Genomic DNA, 23,587 nt, shown 5'->3' on the forward strand with positions numbered 1-23,587 from the left:
TATTTGACCTTCCCAACTCCATGCCAGAAATCACTATATTACAGATGAGGAAACTGCACCATTGCTTAAACAACCAAATAAAAGTGAGAGAACTAGAAGTGTACTATCATCTTCTGACCCTAAAGCATTTAATGACTCATTTTCAGAGGGCTGCCTCATAGTTTTCCCCTCTGTTTGTTCTTTCATTTTATACAAGCCTTAATTCATTTATTCCCTACACGTGTTCTCTTAGGGCAGTTACATTTATTTGCTCATAGAGGCCTGAGACACTGGAGTGGAGCAAGTGAGAGGGGTGTGGTTGAAGTTAGAAAAATGAAGGAGGCCCCCTTATTCCAGGTGTCTCAACTCTGATGACATTTATTTTCTCTTTAAGGTGGTGAATACTTGCTCTGGTGGGAAGTAGAAGAGTAAAATATGCCTCCCAAGTTCAAGCGCCACCTAAATGATGATGATGTCACTGGTTCTGTGAAAAGTGAAAGGGTAAGTTCACAGTCTTAAGTTCAGAAAGGAATGATTCCAAATACATTCATTCCCTTTGTAAATAATAGAAAAAAACTAATGTTTATGGTCACTATAGGGACAGAGAAGAGGTGATCCTTTTCCTGTCTATCGTAAAGGGTCGTGGCTGACACCCCTATTACAGAAGACAGGTTAACAGGAGGAAAGCATAACAAATTTATCTGATCTTAGTTCAGTATGACTTGAGAGTCTTCATATTGGGGATCTAAAGATCCCAGGTGAACTACCCATTTGACGCTTAGGTTCTGTGAAGCATGTACGGCTATGTAGAAATATGATTGGGTACAAAAGGTGTGATCTAATAGAAATAGACTGGGGAGCAGGGAGACCCAGCTGGGCATATGTATTCAGATTCTCCTTTCCTTGCCTCCAGGTGTGAAGCAGGACCCTTTCTGGAAAGGGGGTCAGGTGACCTGCATTCAAACAAGATAGAGAACTTGTTCGTGGCTAACTTATACAGAAAAGTGGAGGGAAATTTAGAGTAATACTGTTTTATGATGACTTTGGGGTATGGAGATTCTGGTTTCTATGACTCACTTTGTGGAAGAAGAAGTCTAGTTTCTGTGGCTTGCCTGAGGGAGAGGGGTGAGAGATGGTGGGGTGGGAATGGAAGGTGATAGTGAGGGAGGGTTCATGAGATCAGAAGCTTTGCTCCTGAGGCCTTCACTTTGGGGTTTTCTGAGCCAATACTGCATTCTAATCTTGCTTGTTTTCTTCATAGTAAACATGTTAAAAAGTTGGTATGATTTATATTTGCAACTCAGTTATGCTCAAATCCTTATGCTCACAGCTTCTTTCTAGTTTTTCAAAGGAAATACGCAGTATCTTATTCAGACCTCTGGAGCCAAATGTATTTGGCATTCAGAACTTTTCAGATCTTAAGTGCATATTATGTAGTATCTTTTTATAGTCAGGACCAGTACTTCCAAACGTATTACTATTAATGATTACCTAACTAAATATATACATAAAGTATATCAACAAATCAGCTAATGTCATTTCAGATCAAGCTTTCTTTCAAATGAGTTCTGATACCATACTTAACAACCTTTTGGTTTTCAGAACTTTTTCAGATTTTGCAATTGCAGATAAAGGATTCTGTACCTACAATCATCTCAGGTCCAGAGTACCTTTAATATAATGCTTCAAATCCCAGTTCATTCCAAAATCCTCTATACAAATAAGTACAGGTTTATAATTATGCAGCATTTTTGAAGACAACATTTGATGTGAATACTATAGATATGTTGCTTTTAGGAAAAGTACTCCATAGATAGTGAGGGAAAGAACTACTATTCTTATTTTTATCCAGCAACCTGAAATCCTTCCTCACTTCTTTTCTCCTTACGATTCTTTCATTTACTGATTCATTCAACAGATGTTTGTTTATTTACTTTGGAAGTTTGCTCTTGTTGCCTATTTTCAACAAATGTTTATTAACTACTTACTGTGTGCTAGGAATTGTGTTATAAACTGCAGAACATGGTCTGTGCCCTTAAAGAGGTTTTAGTTTATTTGACTCTATTTTACATGCTCTTTTTTTTTTTTTACACAATCTCACGACCTCATATCTGTTCTGTCCAATATATGATGATTTAGAAATATTTTAGTACAAGAAACATTTGTCGTTCCCTTATTCTCTTTCTGAATTTTTAAAAATTTGATGAGTAGAATCCATCAAAAGACTAATTGTTCATTAGCTTTTTGGTGAAATAAGAGTTATGGATAAAGTTCAAAATATAAAGTATACAGACTCAAGCAGTTCCACTGCTGAGACTGTGACTTTTATTCTCTTTATATCATGAGTTGATTACAATTTATGGTAAAAATTGGATGTTGGATATCAGAAGTGAACAAAACTGCAAGGTTGGTTCTAATAATCTGTAAATTATTTTTAAAAACTTTTAAAAAGTTTTATTCCTATTTCCTATTATATTTTTTGTAACAGCCTTATTGTGATGTAATTCTCATACCATACAATTCATCTGTTTAAAGTATATGATTTAGTGGGCTTTAGTATATTCACAATGATGTGCGACCATCACTGCAATCAATTGTAGGACCTTTTCATTGTCCCTGAGAGAAATTCTGTACCTGTTAGCAGTCATCTACCATTCCCCTCGTCCCCTCCACCCTAGGCAACCACAACTCTATAGATTTATATATTTTGGGCATTATATATAAATGGAGTCATATGCTATGTCGCCCTTTTATGACCAGCTTCTTTAACTTAGCATGATGTTTTTAGTATTCATCAGTGTTGTATGTATCAATAATTTATTTCTTTTTACCACAGAATAGTATTTAATTGTATGAGTATAACAGGTTTTATTGAGCCATTCATCAGTTGATGGATTTGTGGATTTTTTCCATGTTTTGACTATTATGAATACTGCTCCTATGAATATTAGCATAAGTTTTTTTGTTTGAATGCATATTTAATTTCTCTTGGGTATAAACCTAGAAGTGGAATTACTAGGTATTAATAGTAAGTCTGGGCCGGCGCTGTGGCTCAGTAGGCTAATCCTCCACCTAGCAGCGCTGGCACACCGGGTTCTAGACCCGGTCGGGGCGCCGGATTCTGTCCCGGTTGCCCCTCTTCCAGGCCAGCTCTCTGCTGTGGCCCCGGAAGGCAGTGGAGGATGGCCCAGGTTCTTGGGCCCTGCACCCCATGGGAGACCAGGAGAAGCACCTGGCTCCTGCCATCGGATCAGTGAGGTACGCCGGCCGCAGCGGCCATTGGAGGATGAACCAACGGCAAAAAGGAAGACTTTTCTCTCTGTCTCTCTCTCTCACTGTCCACTCTGCCTGTCAAAAATAAAAAAAAAAAAAAATTTAAAGCTTTATTTATTTATTTAAAAAGCAGAATTAGAGGGGCTGGCACTGAGGCGCAGCGGGTTAATGCCCTGGCCTGAAAGCACCGGCATCCCATATGGCCGCCGGTTCAAGACCTGGCTGCTCCACTTCCGATCCAGCTCTCTGCTATGGCCTGGGAAAGCGGTAGAAGATGGCCCAAGTCCTTGGGCCCCTGCATCCTCGTGGGAGACCCGGAAGAAGCTCCTGGCTCCTGGCTTGGGATCGGCGCAGCTCCAGCCATTGCAGCCAATTGGGGAGTGAACCAGCAGATGGAAGACCTCTCTCTCTGCCTCTCCTTCTCTCTCTGTTTAACTCTGACTCTAAAATAAATAAATAAATCTTAAAAAAAAAAAAAAAAAGAAAAGAAAATCAGAATTAGAGAGAGAGAGATCTTCCATCTGCTGGACCAGGCCTAAGCCAGGAGCCTGGAACTTCATCAGGATCTCCGACGTGGATGCAGGGACCCATGTACTTAGGCTATCCTCTGCTGCTTTCCCAGACACATTACCAGGGAGCTGGATTGGAAGTGGAGCAGCTAGGACTCCAGTATGAGCTCACATGGAATGCTGGCCTCGCAGTTGGAGGTTTAACCCTCTTTGCACAGTGGTGCCCCCTGGAACTTTTTATGTAGGACTTTTGAGGTTGTGTATTGTTTAAGAATAACCTAGCCATTGTAAGGATTTAATACTTAGATATCTTCAGCTTCTTATTTAATAAATAAATGTACCTAAAGCCATATTTTCCTTTAACAACAGCTATGGGCATACCCTACAGATTTTGATCTGTAATGATCCCAGTGTCTTGTTTCTGAATCACCTGTTCAACTGCCATGTACATTTTAGCCTAAGAGTTACTTAAGAGATTGTCTTAACATTTCCTTTTGTTATTTGTTTTTTTTTTAACTTTTATTTAATGAATATAAATTTCCAAAGTACAGCTTATGGATTACAATGGCTTCCCCCCTATAACGTCCTTCCCACCCGCAACCCTCCCCTTTCCCACTCCCTCTCCCCTTCCATTCACATGAGGATTCATTTTTGATTCTCTTTATATACAGATCAGTTTAGCATACATTAAGTAAAGATTTCAACAGTTTGCTCCCACACAAACATAAAGTGAAAAATAATAGATGATTTTTTAAATGATGATGAAATCAGATCAGACCTATTGTCATGTTTAATCCCAGTGAGAGTCAAGTTGGGAATTGATAATTTCTTCTTCTTTTTTTTTTTTTTTTTTTTTTACAGAAGATCAGTTTAGTATACATTAAGTAAAGATTTCAACAGTTTGCACCCCCATAGAAACACAAAGTGAAATATACTGTTTGAGTACTCGTTATAGCATTAAGTCTCAATGTACAGCACATTAAGGACAGAGATCCTACATGAGGAGTAAGTGCACAGTGACTCCTGTTGTTGACTTTACAAATTGACACTCCTGTTTATGGCATCAGTAATCTCCCTATGCACCAGTCATGAGTTTCCAAGGCTATGGAAGCCCCTTGAGTTCACCGACTCTTATCTTGTTTAGACAAGGTCATAGTCAAAGTGGAGGTTCTCTCCTCCCTTCAGAGAAAGGTAGCTCCTTCTTTGAAGACCTGTTCTTTCCACTGGGATCTCACTCACAGAGATCTTTCAGTTAGGTGTTTGTTTGTTTGTTTGTTGCCAGAGTGTCTTGGCTTTCCATGCCTGAAATACTCTCATGGGCTTTTCAGCCAGATTGGAATGCCTTTAGGGCTAATTCTGAGGCCAGAGTGCTGTTTAGGACATCCGCCATTCTATGAGTCTGCTGAGTATCTCGCTTCCCATGTTGGATCACTCTCCCCTTTATTTATTCTATCTGTTAGTATTAGCAGGTACTAGACTTGTTTATGTGCTCCCTTTGACTCTTAGTCCTTTCATTAAGAGTGGGAATAAGAGAGAGAAGAGATGTACAATTTGGGACATGCTCAAGCTGACTTGCCCCAAATGGTAGAGTTAGAAACATACCAGGGGACTCCAATTTAATCACATCAAGGTGGCATGTACCAATGCCATCTCACTAGTCCAAGTGATCAATTTCAGTTCACAATTGATCATAATGAAAGGACTAAGAGTCAAAGGGAGCACATAAACAAGTCTAGTACCTGTTATTTGTTTTAACTTAGCGTTATGGTCAGAGAATGTAACCTAAGTGATTCTGTTTTTTTTTTTTTTTGCAACTTAATTGAATTTCCTTTGTGACTGATTATTTGTGTTTTGTATACTTGAAAATAAAATTTGCTATTCGAATTCAAAGTTCTAGAAATTTTTGTCTGTGGTTTCTATATCTTTGTAGAATATATTAAATCTTCCCTATGATTTTGAATGTACCCCTTTTTTTCATTTAAGCAACTTTTGTTTATATGCTTTGAAGCAATAATATTAGGTATGTAAACATTCATTACTGTTAAATTTTGTGGATTACATTTTTTATCGTTGTGAGAACTTCTAATTTGAGAACTTTGATTATTTAATGCTTTTTCCTAAAATTCCCCTTTATATTGTTGCCTCTAACATTCTTTTTGTTAAAATTTGCTGATGAGGCCAGCACCGCGGCTCACTAGGCTAATCCTCCACCTGTGGTGCTGGCACACTGGGTTCTAGTCCTGGTTGGGGTGCCGGTTCTGTCCCAGTTGCTCCTCTTCCAGTCCAGCTCTCTGCTGTGGCCCGGGAGGGCAGTGGAGGATGGGCCAGGTGTTTGGGCCCTGTACCCACATGGGAGACCAGGAGGAAGCACCTGGCTCCTGGCTTTGGATCAGCGCAGCGCTGGCCATAGTAGCCATTTGGGGGTGAACCAACGGAAGGAAGACGACCTTTCTCTCTCTCTCTGTCTCTCTCTCTCACTAACTCTGCCTGTCCAAAAAAAATTTGCTGATGTATTGTTTCCACATCATTTCCTGCCCCTCCCCCAATGATTTGACATCTGTGTTAGGAGAATTTCTTGCAAGCAGATATTGGCTGGAATTTTTTGAACCATAGCGTTATATAGTTTTTGTTTTTAGGAAAGGATACTCAGACCATTTGCATTTGTTATTACTAATGTTAGTTATTAGTGATCACCAGTGTATTTGCACTTTTCTATGCTAGTTGATCCCTCTGCTGACAATGAATGTTCTCCATGATCTCTGACTGAGTCTTGGTTATCGTTTGGATCTCAGCTCACATTTCACTTCTTCAGAGTGATTTTCCATGGCATCTAATCTTTGTGGTCACCCTGAGTCTTACTGTCCCACCCCTGTTTTACTTCTCTGCATAGCATATGTCACAATCATATTGTTCTGTGAGAGCTCAGACTTTGTTTTATTCAAAGTCGATGCTTGGTACTTAGAACAGTGTTCAGCCTACAGATGCTCAAAAATATTTGTTAAATGACTACGAAAACATCTTTCTTTCACTCTTTTACTCTTCATGTTATATATTAAATACTACAAATAAATATAATGAGCTTCAGGGCCGGCGCCGCGGCTCTCTAGGCTAATCCTCTGCCTGCAGCACTGGCACCCCGGGTTCTAGTCCCAGTCGGGGAACTGGATTCTTTCCCGGTTGCTCCTCTTCCAGGCCAGCTCTCTGCCGTGGCCCAGGAAGGCAGTGGAGCATGGCCCAGGTGCTTGGGCCCTGCACCTGCATGGGATACCAGGAGAAGCACCTGGCTCCTGGCTTCGGATCAGCGCAGTGCGCCGGCCGCAACGCGCCAGCCGTAGCAGCCACTTGGGGGGTGAACCAACGGAAAAAGGAAGACCTTTCTCTCTGTCTCTCTTTCTCTCACTAACTCTGCCTGTCAAAAAATAAAAAATATAATGAGCTTCATTCTATTCTATGTTCCCTTATACCCATACTAGGTTGATTATTTTTCCTCATCTCCCTCCTAGCCCCTGAAACCACCAGTCAATTTAGAAATTTTATTCTCTTTCTCCCTCCTGCTTTTGTTATTAACTTTGTATCTTAACAGTAATGTTTAAATCTATGCTCATTCCATATACCAAAAACTGTGCCCCTCCGTTGTTTTACTTTTCAATTCTAGCCGTCTTCCCCCTTCCTCCATTCCACCCCTCACCAAGATGAACATGTTAACATCCTTTCACTTCCTCACTTCTCTCTTCCTTCCCCCAATTTCTAGGCTTTATTAAAAAAAAGCTTTATGCTCTTTTTAAGCTTTTCCTTTTATTATGGCTTTTCTTTTTCAGTAGCTTTAACTTTCATTCACAAGCACATGGTCATTAAACATTTAGGCTTGACCACACGTATTAGACTTACTGGTTTTGTCAGTCTCCCTCTTAAGGTATTTAGTATGATTGAGTAACTTACTGAGAAATGGTATGAGAGTAGCACATTGGTTTCCTATTGCTACTTTAACCAATGGCCACAAATTTAAGACAATGCACAGAGGCTAACGCTGTGGTACAGTGGGTTAAGGCCCTGGCCTGAAGCGCCAGCATCCCATATGGGTGCTGGTTCTAGTCCTGACAGTTCCTCTTCCAATCCAGCTCTCTGCTATGGCCTGGAAAGCAGTAGAAGATGGCCCAAGTCCTTGGACCCCTGCACCCATTTGGGAGACCCGGAAGAAGCCCCTGGCTCCTGGCTTTAGATCAGCGCAGCTCCAGTCATTGCGGCCATCTGGGGAGTGAACCTACAGATGGAAGACCTCTCTCTCTCTCTGTCTCTACCTCTCTCTGTAACTCTTTCAAATAAATAAAATAAATCTTAAAAAAAAAAAAAGAAGCACACACACAACAACACACATCTATTACCCTATGGTTCAGGTGAAAATTAGTCCAAAATGAGCTTTTAAGGCTTAAATGAAGAAATCCTCAGGGCTGTATTCCTTGTGAAGGCCCTTGAGAGAAAGCTGCTTCCTTCTGTTTTCTTATTCCTAGAGGCTGCCTGCCTTTCTTTCTTTCTTTCAAGATTTTATTTATTTACTTGAAAGAGTTACATAGAGGAGAGGCAGAGAGAGGGGGGGGGTCTTCCATCCAATGGTTTAGTCCCCAATTTGCTGCAACAGCCAGAGCTGTGCCCATCTGAAGCCAGGAGCCAGGAGCGTCTTCCAGGTCTCCCACGTGGGTGCAGGGGCCCAAGGACTTGGGCATCTTCTACTGCTTTCCCAGGCCATAGCAGAGAGCTGGATGGGAAGTGGAGCAGCCGGGTCTCAAACTGGCACCATATGAGATGCAGGTGCTTCAGGCCAGGGCGTTAACCTGCTGTGCCACAGCGCCGGCCCCAACTTGCCTTTCTCCAGCCCCGACCTGCCTTTCTTTCCTAGTCTCTTTCCTCTGTCTTCAAAGCCAACAGTGCAACATCCAGTCTCTCCTCCCTGCCTCCTACCTCCCTCCAGAAAGAACACTGTGGTTATGTTAAACCTGTGTGAATAACCCATAATCATCTTCCCCTCTCAAGATTCTGAGTCACATGTGAAGTGCTTTTTTACCATGCAAGGTAACACATCCATGAGTCAGTGATTAGACCTGGACGTTTGTAGGGGGTCCTTATTCCACCTGTGATACACTGTCTGTGTCTGAATAGGTATGTATCTGATATTATTTAGTATCCTTTGGGAAAATTATTTCTTTTCCTCTTGGAGAGAGGTTGAGATGAAACTGTTGGTTTTCGGGAAGGGAAGATTGTTACATCTTATAAGGTAAAAATACAAAGTTGCTTTTGTTTGGAACTTCTAATTTGTATAGAAGGCTCTTTATGGATGACCTGTAAATTATTAAGCCTTTGTCTTTCAGCTCTAAACCTACCCTTCTGTACTCTCCTTTCTGATGTTGCAGTTGGACTCCATAAAATATTTTTGCCATATGGCTGCCTATTAAGTTTTGCCAGTAGATGGAGATTGAGACACAGAGGGAAGAAGAGACTTGCTCCTTCCTGATTGACGACAATCCCTTACACCCAGCCCAGCTTCCATGACCTTGGCTCAGTTACAGGACACAAATGTTCTAGATCTTTTTGCTCCCACTGAAGCATATCTGGAAGTTTGGGAGTTGAGAAAGTTCATCACTGTAGAACTTGTTTCATTGCTTCTTTTTGGCATTTTGTAAGTCCTCTAAATTTGAAAACTCAAGTCTTTTTCTTTTTTATAACAGAGAAATCTTTTGGAAGATGATTCAGATGAAGAAGAGGACTTTTTTCTGTAAGTTTTTAAAAACAACTCTATTGAGGTGTAATTGACATGTAATAAAATGTGTATTTTAAAGTATACAATATGAATTTTGACATACATATTTACTATATTCTTGTGGAGATCACCAGAATCAAATAATGAATCAGATCTCACACCAAAATTTTCCACATACCTCTCAATAATCTGTCACTCTCTGAGTCCATAGGCAGCCACTGATCTGCTTTCTTTCACTGTGGTTTGTATGTCTAGAATTGTATGTAAATGAAATAATTCAGTATACTTATTATGCTGCCTTCATTCATTCAGCATGATTATTTTGAGAGTCATTCATGTATAAATAGTTGGTTTTTGTTGTTGTTGTTTTAACAATTTATTTATTTATTTGAAAGGCAGAGTTACCTTGAGAGAGGGAGGCAGAGAGATCTTCCATCTACTGGTTCACTCCCCAAACGGACGCAAAGGCCAGGGCTGGGCAAAGCCGAAGCCAGGAGCCTGGAACTGCATTTGGGTTCCCCACATGGGTGGCAGGGGCCCAAAGACTCAGACCATCTTCTGCTGCTTTCCTAGGTCCTTTAGCAGGAAGATGGAAAAATGGAGCAGTTGAGTCTTGAACCAGCACTCATATGGCATGCCAGCATCAATGCGGGTAGCTTAACCTGATGAATCACAACACTGGCCCTCAGTAGTTGGTTTTTTAAAATATCTGAGTATTCCATCCTATAAATCTAGTAAAACTGATTTACTCATTCACTTTTATGTGGAAATTTTAGCTTTTTCTAGTTTTAGGCTGTTACAGAGAAAGCTTCTATAAACATTGTATGCGGGTTTTTTTATGGTCAGATACTTTTATTTCTCTTGAATAAATATCTAGGAGTGGAATGACTGGTATAAATTGACAACTGTTTTCCAAAGTGGCTGTATGATTTTGTATTCTCCCCAGTATTCTGAGAGTTCCAGCGTTCCAAATCTTTACCAAGACTATATATGGTCAGTCTCATTTTGGCCCTTCTACTGGGTGTATCTAGTGGTGTTGTTGTGGTTTTAGTTTGCATTCCCCTCATGACACATGATGTTGAGTGTGTTTTTAGTGTGATTATTTTCCACCCTCATACCTTTTTTTGGTGTTAGTATGTGTTTGGATCTTTTGCACATTTTAAAATTTGCTTTCTTATTGAGTTGTAAAAGTTTTTTAGTATGTTTAAAAATATGTTACTTGTCAGATAATGTGATTTGAAAATAGCTACATAGCCTTTAACCAAATCTGTAACAACCTTTTCTTTTTTTTTAAATATTTATTTATTTGAAAGTCAGAGTTACGCAGACAGAGACAGAGAGAGAGAGGTCCATTATCCACTGGTTCACCCCCCAGTTGGCCACAACAGATGGAGCTGTGCTGATCCGAAGCCAGGAACCAGAAATTTCTTCCAGGTCTCCCATACAGGTGCAGGGGCCCAAGGACTTGGGCCATCTTCTACTGCTTTCCCAAGCCATAGCAGAGAACGGGATCAGAAGTGGAGTAGCTGGGACCAGAACCGGCACCCATATGGGATGCTGGCACTGCAGGCCTTGGCTTTACCTGCTATGCCACAGTGCCGGCCCCTGTAACAACCTTTTCATTTTATAATTGCATCTTTTGAAAATTAAAGTTTTTATTTTGATGAAATCAATTTATTGATTTCTTTTTGCTTTTTGTATAATATTTAAAAACCTCTTACAAACTAGTAAGAGTTTCACCTATGAGGGTACTTCAGAAACTTTGTGGAAAATGGATGTTATTATTGGATTTCAAAATATTTTAGGCCTATTTATTACTTATGCCATTTTTTAAGTAAGGTTCTTGTATATGGGTAAGATAAAGTTGAAGTATTTTTGTTCTTGTTGGTTGCATTGGGTCAGCCAATTCTTTCTTTACCATTTGATGAAAAGATTCTCCTTTTTCTATTAAATCACTTTGTCACCTTGTCAAAAATTAATTCACTTGATCAATTCTTTGCAGTTATGGCTTGCAATTAGGTCTCTCATAAAGGTCTAGATTTATAATTGTAAAGCTGGGAAAGACAATATTGTTGAAGGAATTTTCTCTGGGGATTGGTTGTCTGAAAGGATATACTTGTTTTCTTAAATGTTCCATATTTGGGAGAGGTTGATTTTTGTTTTTAAACTTATTTTTTCCTACTTAAAAGGCAGGGAGAGAAAGAGAAAGAAAGATACCTTCATCTGTTCATTCATTTCCCACATGTCCATGACAGCCAGGGCTGAACCATGCCAAAGCCTAAGGCCCAGCACTCCATCCATATCTTCTGTGTGGAAGGCAGCGCCCTAAGCACTTGAGCCATCATCTGCTGCCTCCCAGGATGCATTAGCAGGAAGCTGGATGAGAAGCAGAGATGTAGGGACTCACCAGCACCTTGATATGGGAAGCCAGCATCACAAATGACAGCTTAACCCACTGTGCCACAACACCTGCCCCATGTTTTGTTTTTGTTTTGATTTTCCTAGAGGTTTCTTTTTTAAAATTTAAAAAATTTAATTTTTAATTAGTTTTTAACAGATTCAATGTGATTTGTAGATACACTTTTTTTAAAGGAAAGCATTATTTTTTAATATTTTATTATTATATTTTTAATATTTTATTATTTATTTATTTGAGAGGCAGAGTTACAGAGAGAAAGAACTTCTATCTGCTGGTTCACTCCCCAGATGGCTACAATGGCTGGAGCTGGGCCATTCTGAAGCCAGGAGCTTCTTTGGGGTCTCCCACGTGGGTTCAGGGGCCCAAACACTTGGGCCATTTTCCACTGCTATCCCAGGCCATAGCAGAGAGCTGGATTGGAAGAGGAAAAGCCAGGACACGAACTGGTGCCATATGGGATGCCGGAGCCTGCTGTGCTAAGCCTTGGCCCCAGAGGTGCACTTCTTAGAATATAATGATTAAGAATGGGAAAGGAAGAAGGTGGAGAAAGAAGGGCAGGATTATGGGTGGGAGGGAAGTAGGGGGGAAGAATACTCATGTTCCGAAATCTATATATATATTAAATGCATGAAGTTGTATTCCTTATACAAAATAAAATAATTTAAAAAAATAATGATATTCCCTTCCTCCCCTTCCCTCCCCCACCCAGTCTCCCTCCTACCTTCCTTCCTGCTCCTTTTTTTTTTTTTTAGTTTTGAGATAATATTTTAAATTTACATTACCCATTACCATAGAAAGGCTTAATACTTCTTTGAATCAGAAGTTTAACAAGTAAAAAGCAAAAAGACCCTAGTTTATTGTGAATATAGACAGTGGCTATAAATAATAGTTGAATGGAAAAATGACCATTTAAAAGAGTTGTAGAGAGAGGGGGAGAGAGAGAGAGAGAGAATCCGCTGTTTCCAAATGGCTGCAATGCCAGGCTGATCCAGGCCAAAGCCTGGAGCCAGGACTTTTATCCAGGTCTCCCACATGGGTAACAGGGGCCCAAGTACCTGGGCCATCTTCTGCTGCTTTTTTTCAGGTCAGTACCAGGGAACTGGATTGGAAGTGGAGAGGCCAGGACTTGACCCAGTGCCCATATGAAGTACTGGCGTCTTAAGTAGCAACTTTACCTACTGCACTACAATGCCACCCTGCCCCACTTGTTTTTTTTTTAATTGAAAAGCATTTTATAAAAATTAATTGAAGGGCAGGCATTTAACCTAGTAATTAAAATGCTGGTTAAGACTACTTTTCTCATATCAGAGTGCATGGGTTCTTTACATGGCTCCAGCTTCTGCCTCTAGCTTCCTGCTAATGCAAACCCTGCAGATAGCAGTGATGAAAAAAATTGGGTTTCTGCCACCTTGTGGGAGACCTGAATTGAGCTCCTGGCACTGGCCTGAGCCCCGCCCCACATATTACAAGCATCTGGGGACTGAACCAGTGAATGAGAGCGTGCTCTCTCTCTGTTTCTCTGCCTCTCAAATCATTAAAAAATTAAAAATTAAAGAATTAATTGAAACCCATGAAACAGCAAGAAGAGCTTATAGGTTAGGAAGCAAATCCAAGAGGTGGGCATTGTGGCACAGACTGTTAAACTGCTTCTTGGGATGTCTACATCCCATATTGGAGTGCCTGGAATTGAATACTGCCTCTGCTTCCAATTCAGCTTCCTGGTAATGTGCTTGGGAGGCAGCAGATGATGGCTTGAATACTTGAGTCCCTGCCAGCCACGTGGGAGACCTGAATAGGCTGGCTTTGGCATGGTCCAGCCTGACTGTGGCAGGCATTTAAGGAATGAACTAGGGGATAAAATATCTCTTGCTGTCTGTTTCCTTCTCTCTCTCTGTTTCACTCTGCCCTCCAAACAAGTAAAAATGAACAAATAAACATTTTTTAAGAAAAAAAAAAGAATATTCCAATAATAGGAAATAGTATCATTTAGGGAGATAATTTTCTTTTTTTTTTTATTTTATTTTATTTTTGATAGGCAGAGTGGACAGTGAGAGAGAGAGACAGAGAGAGAAAGGTCTTCCTTTGCCGTTGGTTCACCCTCCAATGGCCGCCGCTGCAGCCGGCGCACCGTGCTGATCCGATGGCAGGAGCCAGGACCCAGGTGCTTTTCCTGGTCTCCCATGGTGCAGGGCCCAAGCACCTGGGCCATCCTCCACTGCACTCCCTGGCCATAGCAGAGAGCTGGCCTGGAAGAGGGGCAACCGGGACAGAATCCGGCGCCCCGACCGGGACTAGAACCCGGTATGCCGGCGCCGCAAGGTGGAGGAATAGGCTATTGAGCCACGGCGCCGGCTTAGGGAGATAATTTTCTATAAGTGACAAGATTTCAGTAGAGTCAGAAAGCTAACTGCCTACATTGCCACTTATAGTGAGAGGACTTAGACTAGGGCAGTCATTACCTGTCACAGGAAGTTAGGAGCAACCATTTGGCATAGCAGTTAAGATGCTGCTTGCAACACTCCCATCCCATAATAGAGTGCCAGGGTTCTCACTTCCTGCTAATATGTACCCTGGCAGGCAGGAGGTGATGGCTCAAGTGGTTTGGTTCCTGCCTCCCATGTAGGGGACCTGGATTGAGTTCTTGGCTCCTGGCTTTGGCCTGACCCAAGCCCAGTTGTTGCAGGCACTTAAGGAGTGAACCAGGAATGTCACATATATAAAAATAAATAAAATTTTAAAAGAAGAGAAACTAATTTTAAAAGAAGGCTAGATGTTTTGGGTTAATATATATGATTACCTGAATATGAGCTATATTTTTGAGAAACATTAACTGTTCAGACCAACAATGTGCCACTGAAGTCAGTTCACTCCCAAATAATGCTATTCATCTTACACAGAGTATGAAAACCAAACAGGCACACCTGTTTAAACTGCAACTTCCACACACAGTGGTTCTATTTGTGTGGTTAAAAAAGGGACAAACCAAATGAATTTTTTGAAATAAAATTTTTAAAAATTGACACTCACGTTCATAGTAAGAATGTTCATAATCAGCAAAAGGTAGAAACAACCCCAAGTGTCCATCAGCAGATGAATAGATAACAGAATGTGTAATATACATTAATGGAATGTTGTTCAGCCTTTAAAAAGAAGGAAATCTGACACATCCTGCAGCATGGATAGATCTTGAAAGCAAAGAAGCCAAACACAAAAGGGAAAGCATTGCCTGGTTCCACTTATACGAGATACCTGGAGAGTCAAATTTACGTGAAATGGTGGTTTCTGGGGACTATACGATAGCTTAATAAGGAGTTAACATTTAATACCTACAGAGTTTGGGAAGATGAAAATTTTCCGGAGGAGGGTGGTGGTGATGGTTGCAGAATGATGTGAATGTATATAATGCCCCAGATCTCTACCTACACTTACCAGTGGTTAAAATCCTAAGTTTTCTGCCTTGCAGCGCCTGCACACCAGGTTCTAGTCCTGGTCGGGGCACCGGATTCTGTCCCGGTTGCCCCTCTTCCAGGCCAGCTCTCTGCTGTGGCCAGGGAGTGCAGTGGAGGATGGCCCAAGTACTTGGGCCCTGCACCCCATGGGAGACCAGGATAAGTATCTGGCTCCTGCCATCGGATCAGCGCGGTGGGCCGGCCGCAGCGTGCCAGCCGCAGTGGCCATTGGAGGGTGGACCAACGGCAAAAAGGAAGACCTTTGTCTCTGTCTCTCTCACTGTCCACTCTGCCTGTCAAAAAAAAAAAAAAAAAAATCGTAAGTTTTCTGTTACATGTATTTACCACAGTAAAAAAAAAGCAAACATAGTAATAACGATGACCATCTATGTATCACTCTGTTTCTGGGTTCTGTTCACTTCCATTGATCTCTATGGATCTTTTACATCACTACTACTCCATCTTGATTACTATGAGCTTACAATAAGTCACAAGGTAGCATAGTGTATGTCTTTTTTTTTTTTCCAAAGATTTATTTATTTATTTGAAAGTCAGAGTTACCCAGAGAAAGAAGGCGAGGCAGAGAGAGAGAGAAAGAGAGATCTTCCAACCACTGGTTCACTCCCGAATTGGCCACAACAGCTGTAGCTGCACCAATCCGAAGCCAGGAGCCAGGAGTTTCTTACAGGTCTCCCACACTGGTGCAGGGGCCCAAGGACTTGGACCATCTTGTACTGCTTCCCTAGGCCATAGCAGAGAGCTGGATTGGAAGTAGAGCAGCTGGGACTCGAGCTGGCACCCATATGAGATGTTGCACTGCAGGCAGTAGCTTTACCCGCTACGACACAGTGCCAACCCCATGTATGTCCTTCAACTTTGCACTTGCTTTTCAAAATTGTTGGCTATTGGAGGTTCTAAGAATTTTCATATAAATTTTGAAATCATCTTGTCAGTTTCTACAAAAAAAAGTTTTCTGGAGTTTTGGTTGAGATTGCATTGAATCTATAGATAAATTTGTAGAGAATTAACATCTTAACTCTGTTAGGTTTTCTGAGCAGTGAACATGAGATACCTTTTTACTTATTTAGGTGTTTAATTTTTTTAGCAGTGTATAATAGTTTTCAGTGTCCAGATCTTACATACTTTTTGTCAAATTTATTCTTAAGCTTAAGCATTTCATACTTTCTTATGCTACTAAAAGTAGCATTTAAAAAATTTTTAATTTCTTATTGGTTGATGGTATAAAGAGATACAACTGATTTTTATAAATTAACCTTGTATCTTGCAAGCTTTCTAAACTTACTCGTTTTAGTAGTAGTTTTTTAGATACCATTGAATTTTCCACATAAACAGTTATATCATCTGCATATAAAGACACTTTTATATTTTTCCTTATGTATTATTCTTATTTTTTTCTCTTACTTTAATGCTCTGACTGGAACCTCCAGTACAATATTGAACAGAAGTGGTGAGAGAAATTATTCTTGCTTTGTTTCTAATCTTCCCTAGGGGAAAACATTTATTCTTTCATCATTAAGTTTGATTTTCATGGTAAGTTTTTTGTACATGCCTTTTCTCAGGCAAAGAAAGTAAACTTCTCCTATTTGCTTGGAGTTTTTATCATTAATTGACTTCGGGTTTTGTCAAATGTTTATTCTGCATCTCTTGAAAAGATCAGTTTTTTTGGGGGGGGTCATGTAGTGAATTATATTGATTTATTTTGAAATTTTAGAGCAATTTTGTATTCTTGAGATAAATGCTGCTTAGTCATTAATCTTTCAAAACCTTGTTGGAATCAATTTGCTGAGATTTTAGTAAGAATTTTTGCATCTTTGTTCATGAGAGGTGTTGGTTGTTTTATAGTTACATTTCTTCTTCTTATGTCTTTGATTTTCATTACAGATTAGTACTGGGCCCATAATATAAGTTGGGAAATATGGTTCTTCATTTTCTTAGAAGGGTTTTTATAGAATTGGTATTATTTCTTCATTAAAATGTTTGGTGGAATGTGCTATTTAATTGTAGATTTTCATTGTAGGATTTAAATCTTTAAAAATAATTTTAGGCTTATGAAAGGGTGGCATACATAATGTCGAGTTCCTTTTAACCCTTCACTTAGCTCCCCTTAATAAGTCTTCCATAACTATGGTACCTTCGTCTATGGAGATGTGCCCCCTTCTTTCTCTTCCACCATTAATAATTTGTGTCTTTCCTTTTTTCCTGATCTGGCTAGAAGGTTATCAGTTGTTAAATTTCAAAGAATCAGCTATTTTCCTATAACTATTTTAAAGTCTTTAGTTATTTAATAGGTGGAACAAATGTGTCTTTTAAAAAAATTATAGGTGAGAAAGTTTTAATCTAATAATTTCCAGATATTTATTTATCTTGGTAGTTTCATTTAATCAGTGCTTCTCATTGCTTTTCTATTAACTAGTTATTTTAAATTATTACCTTGTTTTTAGGAATGGCCTCTGGTTCATAATGTTAATTTTTTAATGGAATTCAGTGTTCAGCCAGCGCCGGGGCTCACTAGGCTAATCCTCCGCCTGTGGCGCCGGCACACCAGGTTCTAGTCCCGGTCGGGGCGCTGGATTCTGTCCCGGTTGCCCCTCTTCCAGGCCAGGTCGCTGCTGTGGCCTGGAAGTGCAGTGGAGGATGGCCCAGGTTCTTGGGCCCTGCACCTGCGTGGGAGACCAGGAGAAGCACCTGGCTCCTGCCTTCGGATAGGCGTGGTGCGCCGGCCGCGGCAGCCATTGGAGGGTGAACCAATGGCAAAAGGAAGGACTTTCTCTCTGTCTCTCTCTCTCTCTCACTGTCCACTCTGCCTGTCAAAAAAAATTTTTAAAAAATTTTAAAAAAAAGAAATTCAGTGTTCAACTATTTTATAATGGAATACTGGGTACAATACTCCAAGGCTTGTTTGGAACCTTAAAGACTTTAAGGGAAAAGCTTAGAAGAGTTAAGGCAAGATGATATATTTATAAGTTATGTTTGATAAGTTTCAGTAGGCAGTTTATTTCTTTCTCCAAAAATGTTTTTCTTATCAATAATTCCTTTGGAAATTGCCATATGTCTAAGAAATTTTAATGACTTAATTTCTTTTGAGTTTTGTGGTTTATACCTTATTTTGTATCTTCAGAAGAAAGATAATTACTTAAATTATCAAAATTTGGGGCTGGTGTTATGGTTCAGCGGGTTAAGCCATCGTCTGAGACATGTCCCGTAGTGCCAGTTCAAGTTCCAGCTGCTCTGCTTCTAATGCAGCTCCCTGCTAATCACTTGAGGAAGCAGCATAGAATGACCCAAGTACTTGACCTTCACCACCCATCTTAGACACCAGGATAGAGTTCCTGGCTTCTGGCTTCAGCCTGACCCAGCCCCACCCATTGCAGCTCTTTGGAGAATGAACAGTGGATGGAAAAACCCCTTTTTCTCTCTGTTTCTCCTCTCTGTAACTCTGCCTTTCAAATAAATAAATAAATCTTTTTAAAAATACAAAAGTTTATGTTTTGAGAATGTTAAAATGGATTGGTTAAGGTGATGTAAGGAGATAATAATTTGAGAAATGTTATTTCCTTAGACTCTTGTTGCATTTCCTCTTTGCTATGCTGGAAAATTTAAGATAAGTAACCAAAATAAGCATACTTAAAATTGTTTAGTATTTTGAACGAATTTTCTATTCATCTATTTCAATTAGTCAGCATTTCATCATAACCTAAATTCAAGGTGAATGGAACTTTTAGTTCTACAGTCAATCATAAAGGTATTAATATTAATTTGCAGTTTAGTTGTTACAGTGTTTCAGAGTTTAATGATTAGAACAAACTGTATAACTGTAGATTACGTAAATTCTGTTTCTCTGAAAGTTTTAACATCCTGAGGAACAGAGTTAGTTGTAGCCAATAAGCACTAGTGAAGTAAAGACATGCTTACACATTCAGTTCCACCAATACCAGCGAAATGTGGTTGCTTTTGATAAATAACTGATCCATGTTTAGAAGTCACACACATGTGGATAGGTGTTTTCTGTTATTTGTTTGTTTTTAATGCTATCGTTACTAATATGTACTTGCTATTTTGTTTTCAGAAGGGGACCATCTGGACCAAGATTTGGACCTAGAAATGATAAAATTAAGCAGTAAGTTCCTAGGACATTCATTTGTTTAAATGATTATCATATTTCTCTGTGGACCAGAGGTTGGCAAACCATAGCCTGTGGGCCAAATCTGGCTACAGCCTCTTCTTGTAAAGAAATTCTATTAGAACATAGCCATGTATATTTGTTTTCATGTATCTATTGCTACTTTCAACCTATAAAGACAGAGTGTAGAAGTTGCAATGGACATCTGTGACAGAGTTGTGATAGAGATTTTATGACTCACAATGTCTAAAATATCTTCTGTCTAGTCCTATACTGAAAAAAATGTTGATACCAAAGGTAGACTAACTATACTGGATATAGAAACCTACTTCTTTTTGTTTTTTTCAAAGCTACCTCTGAAGCTACCTAAGGAAATGTAGGATTGCTGTTTTTTTCTTAATTTGATGACCTTATTTCAAACCTATTTAGCATAAGGTCTATTTTGGTTTTAATCTATAGCTTGATTCCCATTTTAAGAATGAAAAGAAAAGATAATACATTTTAATATTTTGATGTAAGGCATATTTTTGATTTCCAGAATTTTTTGTATTTACTACTGATATTTTCATGTTTATTACTGATCCTAATTCATGCATGGATCTAAGTTTTATGGCTAATTAATCTTCAGTTTAAAACCTTTTTCCTGTATGTTATTTGATGATGATGATGGGTAATATGCTGTACTGAATGTGTCTAATGTTGGAAAGATAGAGGTTCTGACAGGAAAAGACAGGAACTGACTGAGCAGTGAATCACTGAGGAAAGGCCCTGGAACTGACCGAGGTGTAAAGACTATGGAAGGTGAACAGGACAGACTCACAGCCCTAGGAAGGGTCATAGTCACTACCCTATTCCTGGGTGGGAAGGGTACGGTGGTAGTTGTCTAGTTACAGCTGAGATACTTGGGCTTTAGTCAGGCAGCTGTTGCTATAAAACAGTGTGTCCATACTTAGGCTAATCTCAATTAACAGACGATTTGGTTGGAGTTCAAGGTGAGGTGTTTTAGTGTTCTGTTGCTATATAACATGTTACTATGAACTAATGAGCTCAAACAACACATATTTATCATCTCACAGTTACTGTGGATCGGGAGTTCAGGCACTTGTTAGGTGTGTTTTCTGCTCAAGACTCATGAGCCTTCAATGAAGGTGATAAGAAAGTCTCCAAAGGAAATAGGAAGGTGAGCCACTCATTCTCTCATCTTCCTGGTGGATTACAAGGCATACTGCTAAGACAGATGAGCTGTGGTGCAAGCCTAATGGAATACGTGGATACTTAGATGAGCACCAAATGCTAATGGTTAAGCCAATTAGAATGACTTTTTTTGTTGTTTTTTTAAGATTTACTTATTTGAAAAGCAGTGTGACAGGGAGGGAGAGACAGCAACAGAGACAGAGAGATGGAGAAAAAGAGAGATCTTCCAACTGTTGTTTCAATCCCCAAATGGCCACAACAGCCAGGTCTGGACCAGGCTAAAGCCAGAAGCCAGAAACTCCATCCTGGTCTCCCACATAGCTAGCAGGGGCCCAAATACTTGGGCTACCACCTACTGCCTCCCAGAGTGCATATTAGCAGGAAACTGGAATTGGGTCTGAATCCAGAACTCAACCCCAGGCACTCTGAATTCAGATGTCCTAAGAAACAGCTTAATTGATACACCAAACATCAGCCCCAAAATGATAGTTCTTAGTCTAGAATTGAAGGCAGGCCAGATTTAGTTAGAAGATGGTCACTCAGGGGCCAGCACTTTGGCATAGCCGGTAAAGCCGCTGCCTACAGTGCTGACATCCCATATGGGTGCCAGTTCGAGTCCCTGCTGCTCCACTTTGTATCCAGCTTTCTGCTTTGGCCTGGGAAAGCAGTAGAAGATGCTCAAGTGCTTCACCCACTTGAGAAACCCAAAAGAAGCTCCTGGCTCCTAGCATCAGATCAGCACAGTTCCAGCCATTATGGCTATCTGGGGAGTGAACCAGCAGATGGAAGACCTCTCTCTCTCTCTCTCTCTCTCTCCATTTCTCTCTCTCTCTCTCTCTCCTTCTGCCTCTCTGCAACTCTGCCTTACAAATGAATAAATAAATCTTTTAAAAAATAAAATAAATGAAAAATAAAAATAAACCAAGATGATCAGTTGCTGGGCAACAGCTGAGCTGTCTGGGAAGGGATGCATCTGTATGTAGGCCCTAAGAGGCACCACAAGTGACCAGCAATTCTGTGTTGGGCACATTAATTTATACTTGGGACTGCAAATCCAGTTTCCTGGCCCTTTGTTTGTTGAGACGTCTGGCCACTTACCTAAGTGGGTAAGTTTAGGGTTCCAAAAATGCCTCTTTGCCTGGAAGTTGCATTTGGCACTTCCAAATAGGGTCATGGCAGAAGGGTGGGAAGGCTGCCTGCACCCCAGGAGATGCCTGTTCTGGACCCAAGTTGCCAAGTCAGATCCTTCTGAAGGCTTGAGGCGAGAATGCTCAGTCATCTTGGTAATACCCGATCAGATGCCAGAAGCTGAAGGACAAAGACTGGAACTTTGAGGAAAAACCTGTATCCAACCATTCAAGTATGGAAGAAGTGAAGTTAATGTTCTGGAAAGTTCTTCCCAAACAAGGGCAGTTGTCTGTGGAACATGTAATCACAGTGGTGCTATGTAAACCCAAACTTTTGCCCTTAAAATCTTGACTCTGGAAAAACTCGAGAAAATGCAGCAAGCAGCACAGGATACAGTTCGCCAACAAGAAATGGCAGAGAAACAACAGCAAATAACACACTAATAACCTACCACTTTAGGGAATACCCACCCTAGCTTACCTACTATTTAATAGTAACTAGAAAATAAAATGGATCTGTATGCTGAAAGAAATATTTGTTAGTAAAACTGGTATTCATAGAAATACAAAAATACCCAAGATTGAGAAGACCTGTACTGGTGAATTTAAACACTGATTTGTATTGAACACTTAATGCTGAAGCAAATTTATGTGTTTTTTTTACTTAAACTATGTTTTTAACATTGCAAATCATAATTCACCATTCCTGTTGGCTATCAGTTTTATAAGGTACCATTCTTAGCATAAGTGATTAAATGCAACTTTTTATACAGAGGATAATCTCAGGCTTTTACATTACCCACATTGCAGTAAAATTTACTTGAGAATAATTTGAGTTTTTTTTAACCAATTTTGTGTGCTGCATCATGTTTATACCATGTTGCCTGACCAGTAGTGAACAGTAATAATGACTAATAATGACAAAACTATTTCTTCAATAAATTTGACTTTCAAGAAACCCTTACCTATTCTGTAATCAACTAAAGCTCTTAATTGTACTAATTTTAAGGACTTAAAAATTACATGACTACTTTTATTACTCAGGTATCAAACATAATTAAAATCTGAAAATGGTTATTGTAATTATCTATATAAGCCTAAAATAATATGGTTTTGAAAGAGCCCATGTTAGAAACATGAACATTAAATTTGGAGTTTTAATTCTAGTAGACTGTAACCTCAACCTCTAATAGGTATATTACTAATAATATCTTTGTAAATTATTAATGTAACTCTTGTTTGGTTTGTTGTGGTCAATAGTCAGTTTAAATTAGCACAGACCTTTAGATCTTGCCAAATAATTAAGCTCTACTGAAGTCAGAATTGCATTAATTCTTTAGAAAACTGTTATTGATGGTAGGTAGTATTTTCTCAGACACTGAGTGAATGTAAAGCTTTGAGTCTGTGGAGAATAATTTTTTTATTTGACAGACAGAGCTATAGACAGTGAGAGAGACAGAGAGAAAGGTCTTCCTTCCGTTGGTTTAGTCCCCAAATGGCTGCTATGGCTGGCACTATGCCGATCCGAAGCCAGGAGCCAGTTGCTTCTTCTTGGTCTCCCACGTGGGTGCAGGGACCCAAGCACTTGGGCCATCCTCTACTCTGGCCACAGCAGAGAGCTGGACTGGAAGAGGAGCAACCGAGACAAAAACCTGGCGCCCATATGGGATGCTGGTGCCGCAGGCAGAAGATTAACCAAGTGAGCCATGGCGTTGGCCCCCAAGAATAATGTTTTTTATAACAC

The 23,587-nt window shown here is 39.9% G+C and overlaps 1 protein-coding gene and 1 pseudogene across 14 annotated transcripts in view; both read left to right on the plus strand.

The window, feature by feature from the left end:
* Positions 1 to 23,587, plus strand: part of VAMP4 (vesicle associated membrane protein 4) — a 45,366-nt gene that overhangs the window by 4,042 nt on the left and 17,737 nt on the right. For 7 of the 14 annotated variants that reach the window (XR_016210407.1, XR_016210408.1, XM_008264071.5 and 4 more), the window contains exons 2-4: positions 374 to 480; positions 9,482 to 9,528; positions 19,469 to 19,519. Coding sequence is in view for 9 of the 14 variants with exons in the window: in XM_008264071.5 (XP_008262293.2) it covers positions 415 to 480; positions 9,482 to 9,528; positions 19,469 to 19,519 (164 nt within the window). In the remaining 5 variants the exon portion in view is untranslated. Of the gene's footprint in view, positions 1 to 373; positions 481 to 9,481; positions 9,529 to 19,468; positions 19,520 to 20,598; positions 20,703 to 23,587 lie in introns of all 14 variants that reach the window. The other 7 variants (XR_016210409.1, XR_016210410.1, XM_089299550.1 and 4 more) reach the window with 3 other exon arrangements.
* On the plus strand, positions 21,937 to 22,431 carry LOC138850500 (BBSome-interacting protein 1 pseudogene; annotated as a pseudogene).

Source organism: Oryctolagus cuniculus, chromosome 7 (assembly GCF_051225735.1).
Source record: "Oryctolagus cuniculus isolate XC-2025 breed Fujian yellow rabbit chromosome 7, ASM5122573v1, whole genome shotgun sequence".
Taxonomy (NCBI): Eukaryota; Metazoa; Chordata; class Mammalia; order Lagomorpha; family Leporidae; genus Oryctolagus; species Oryctolagus cuniculus.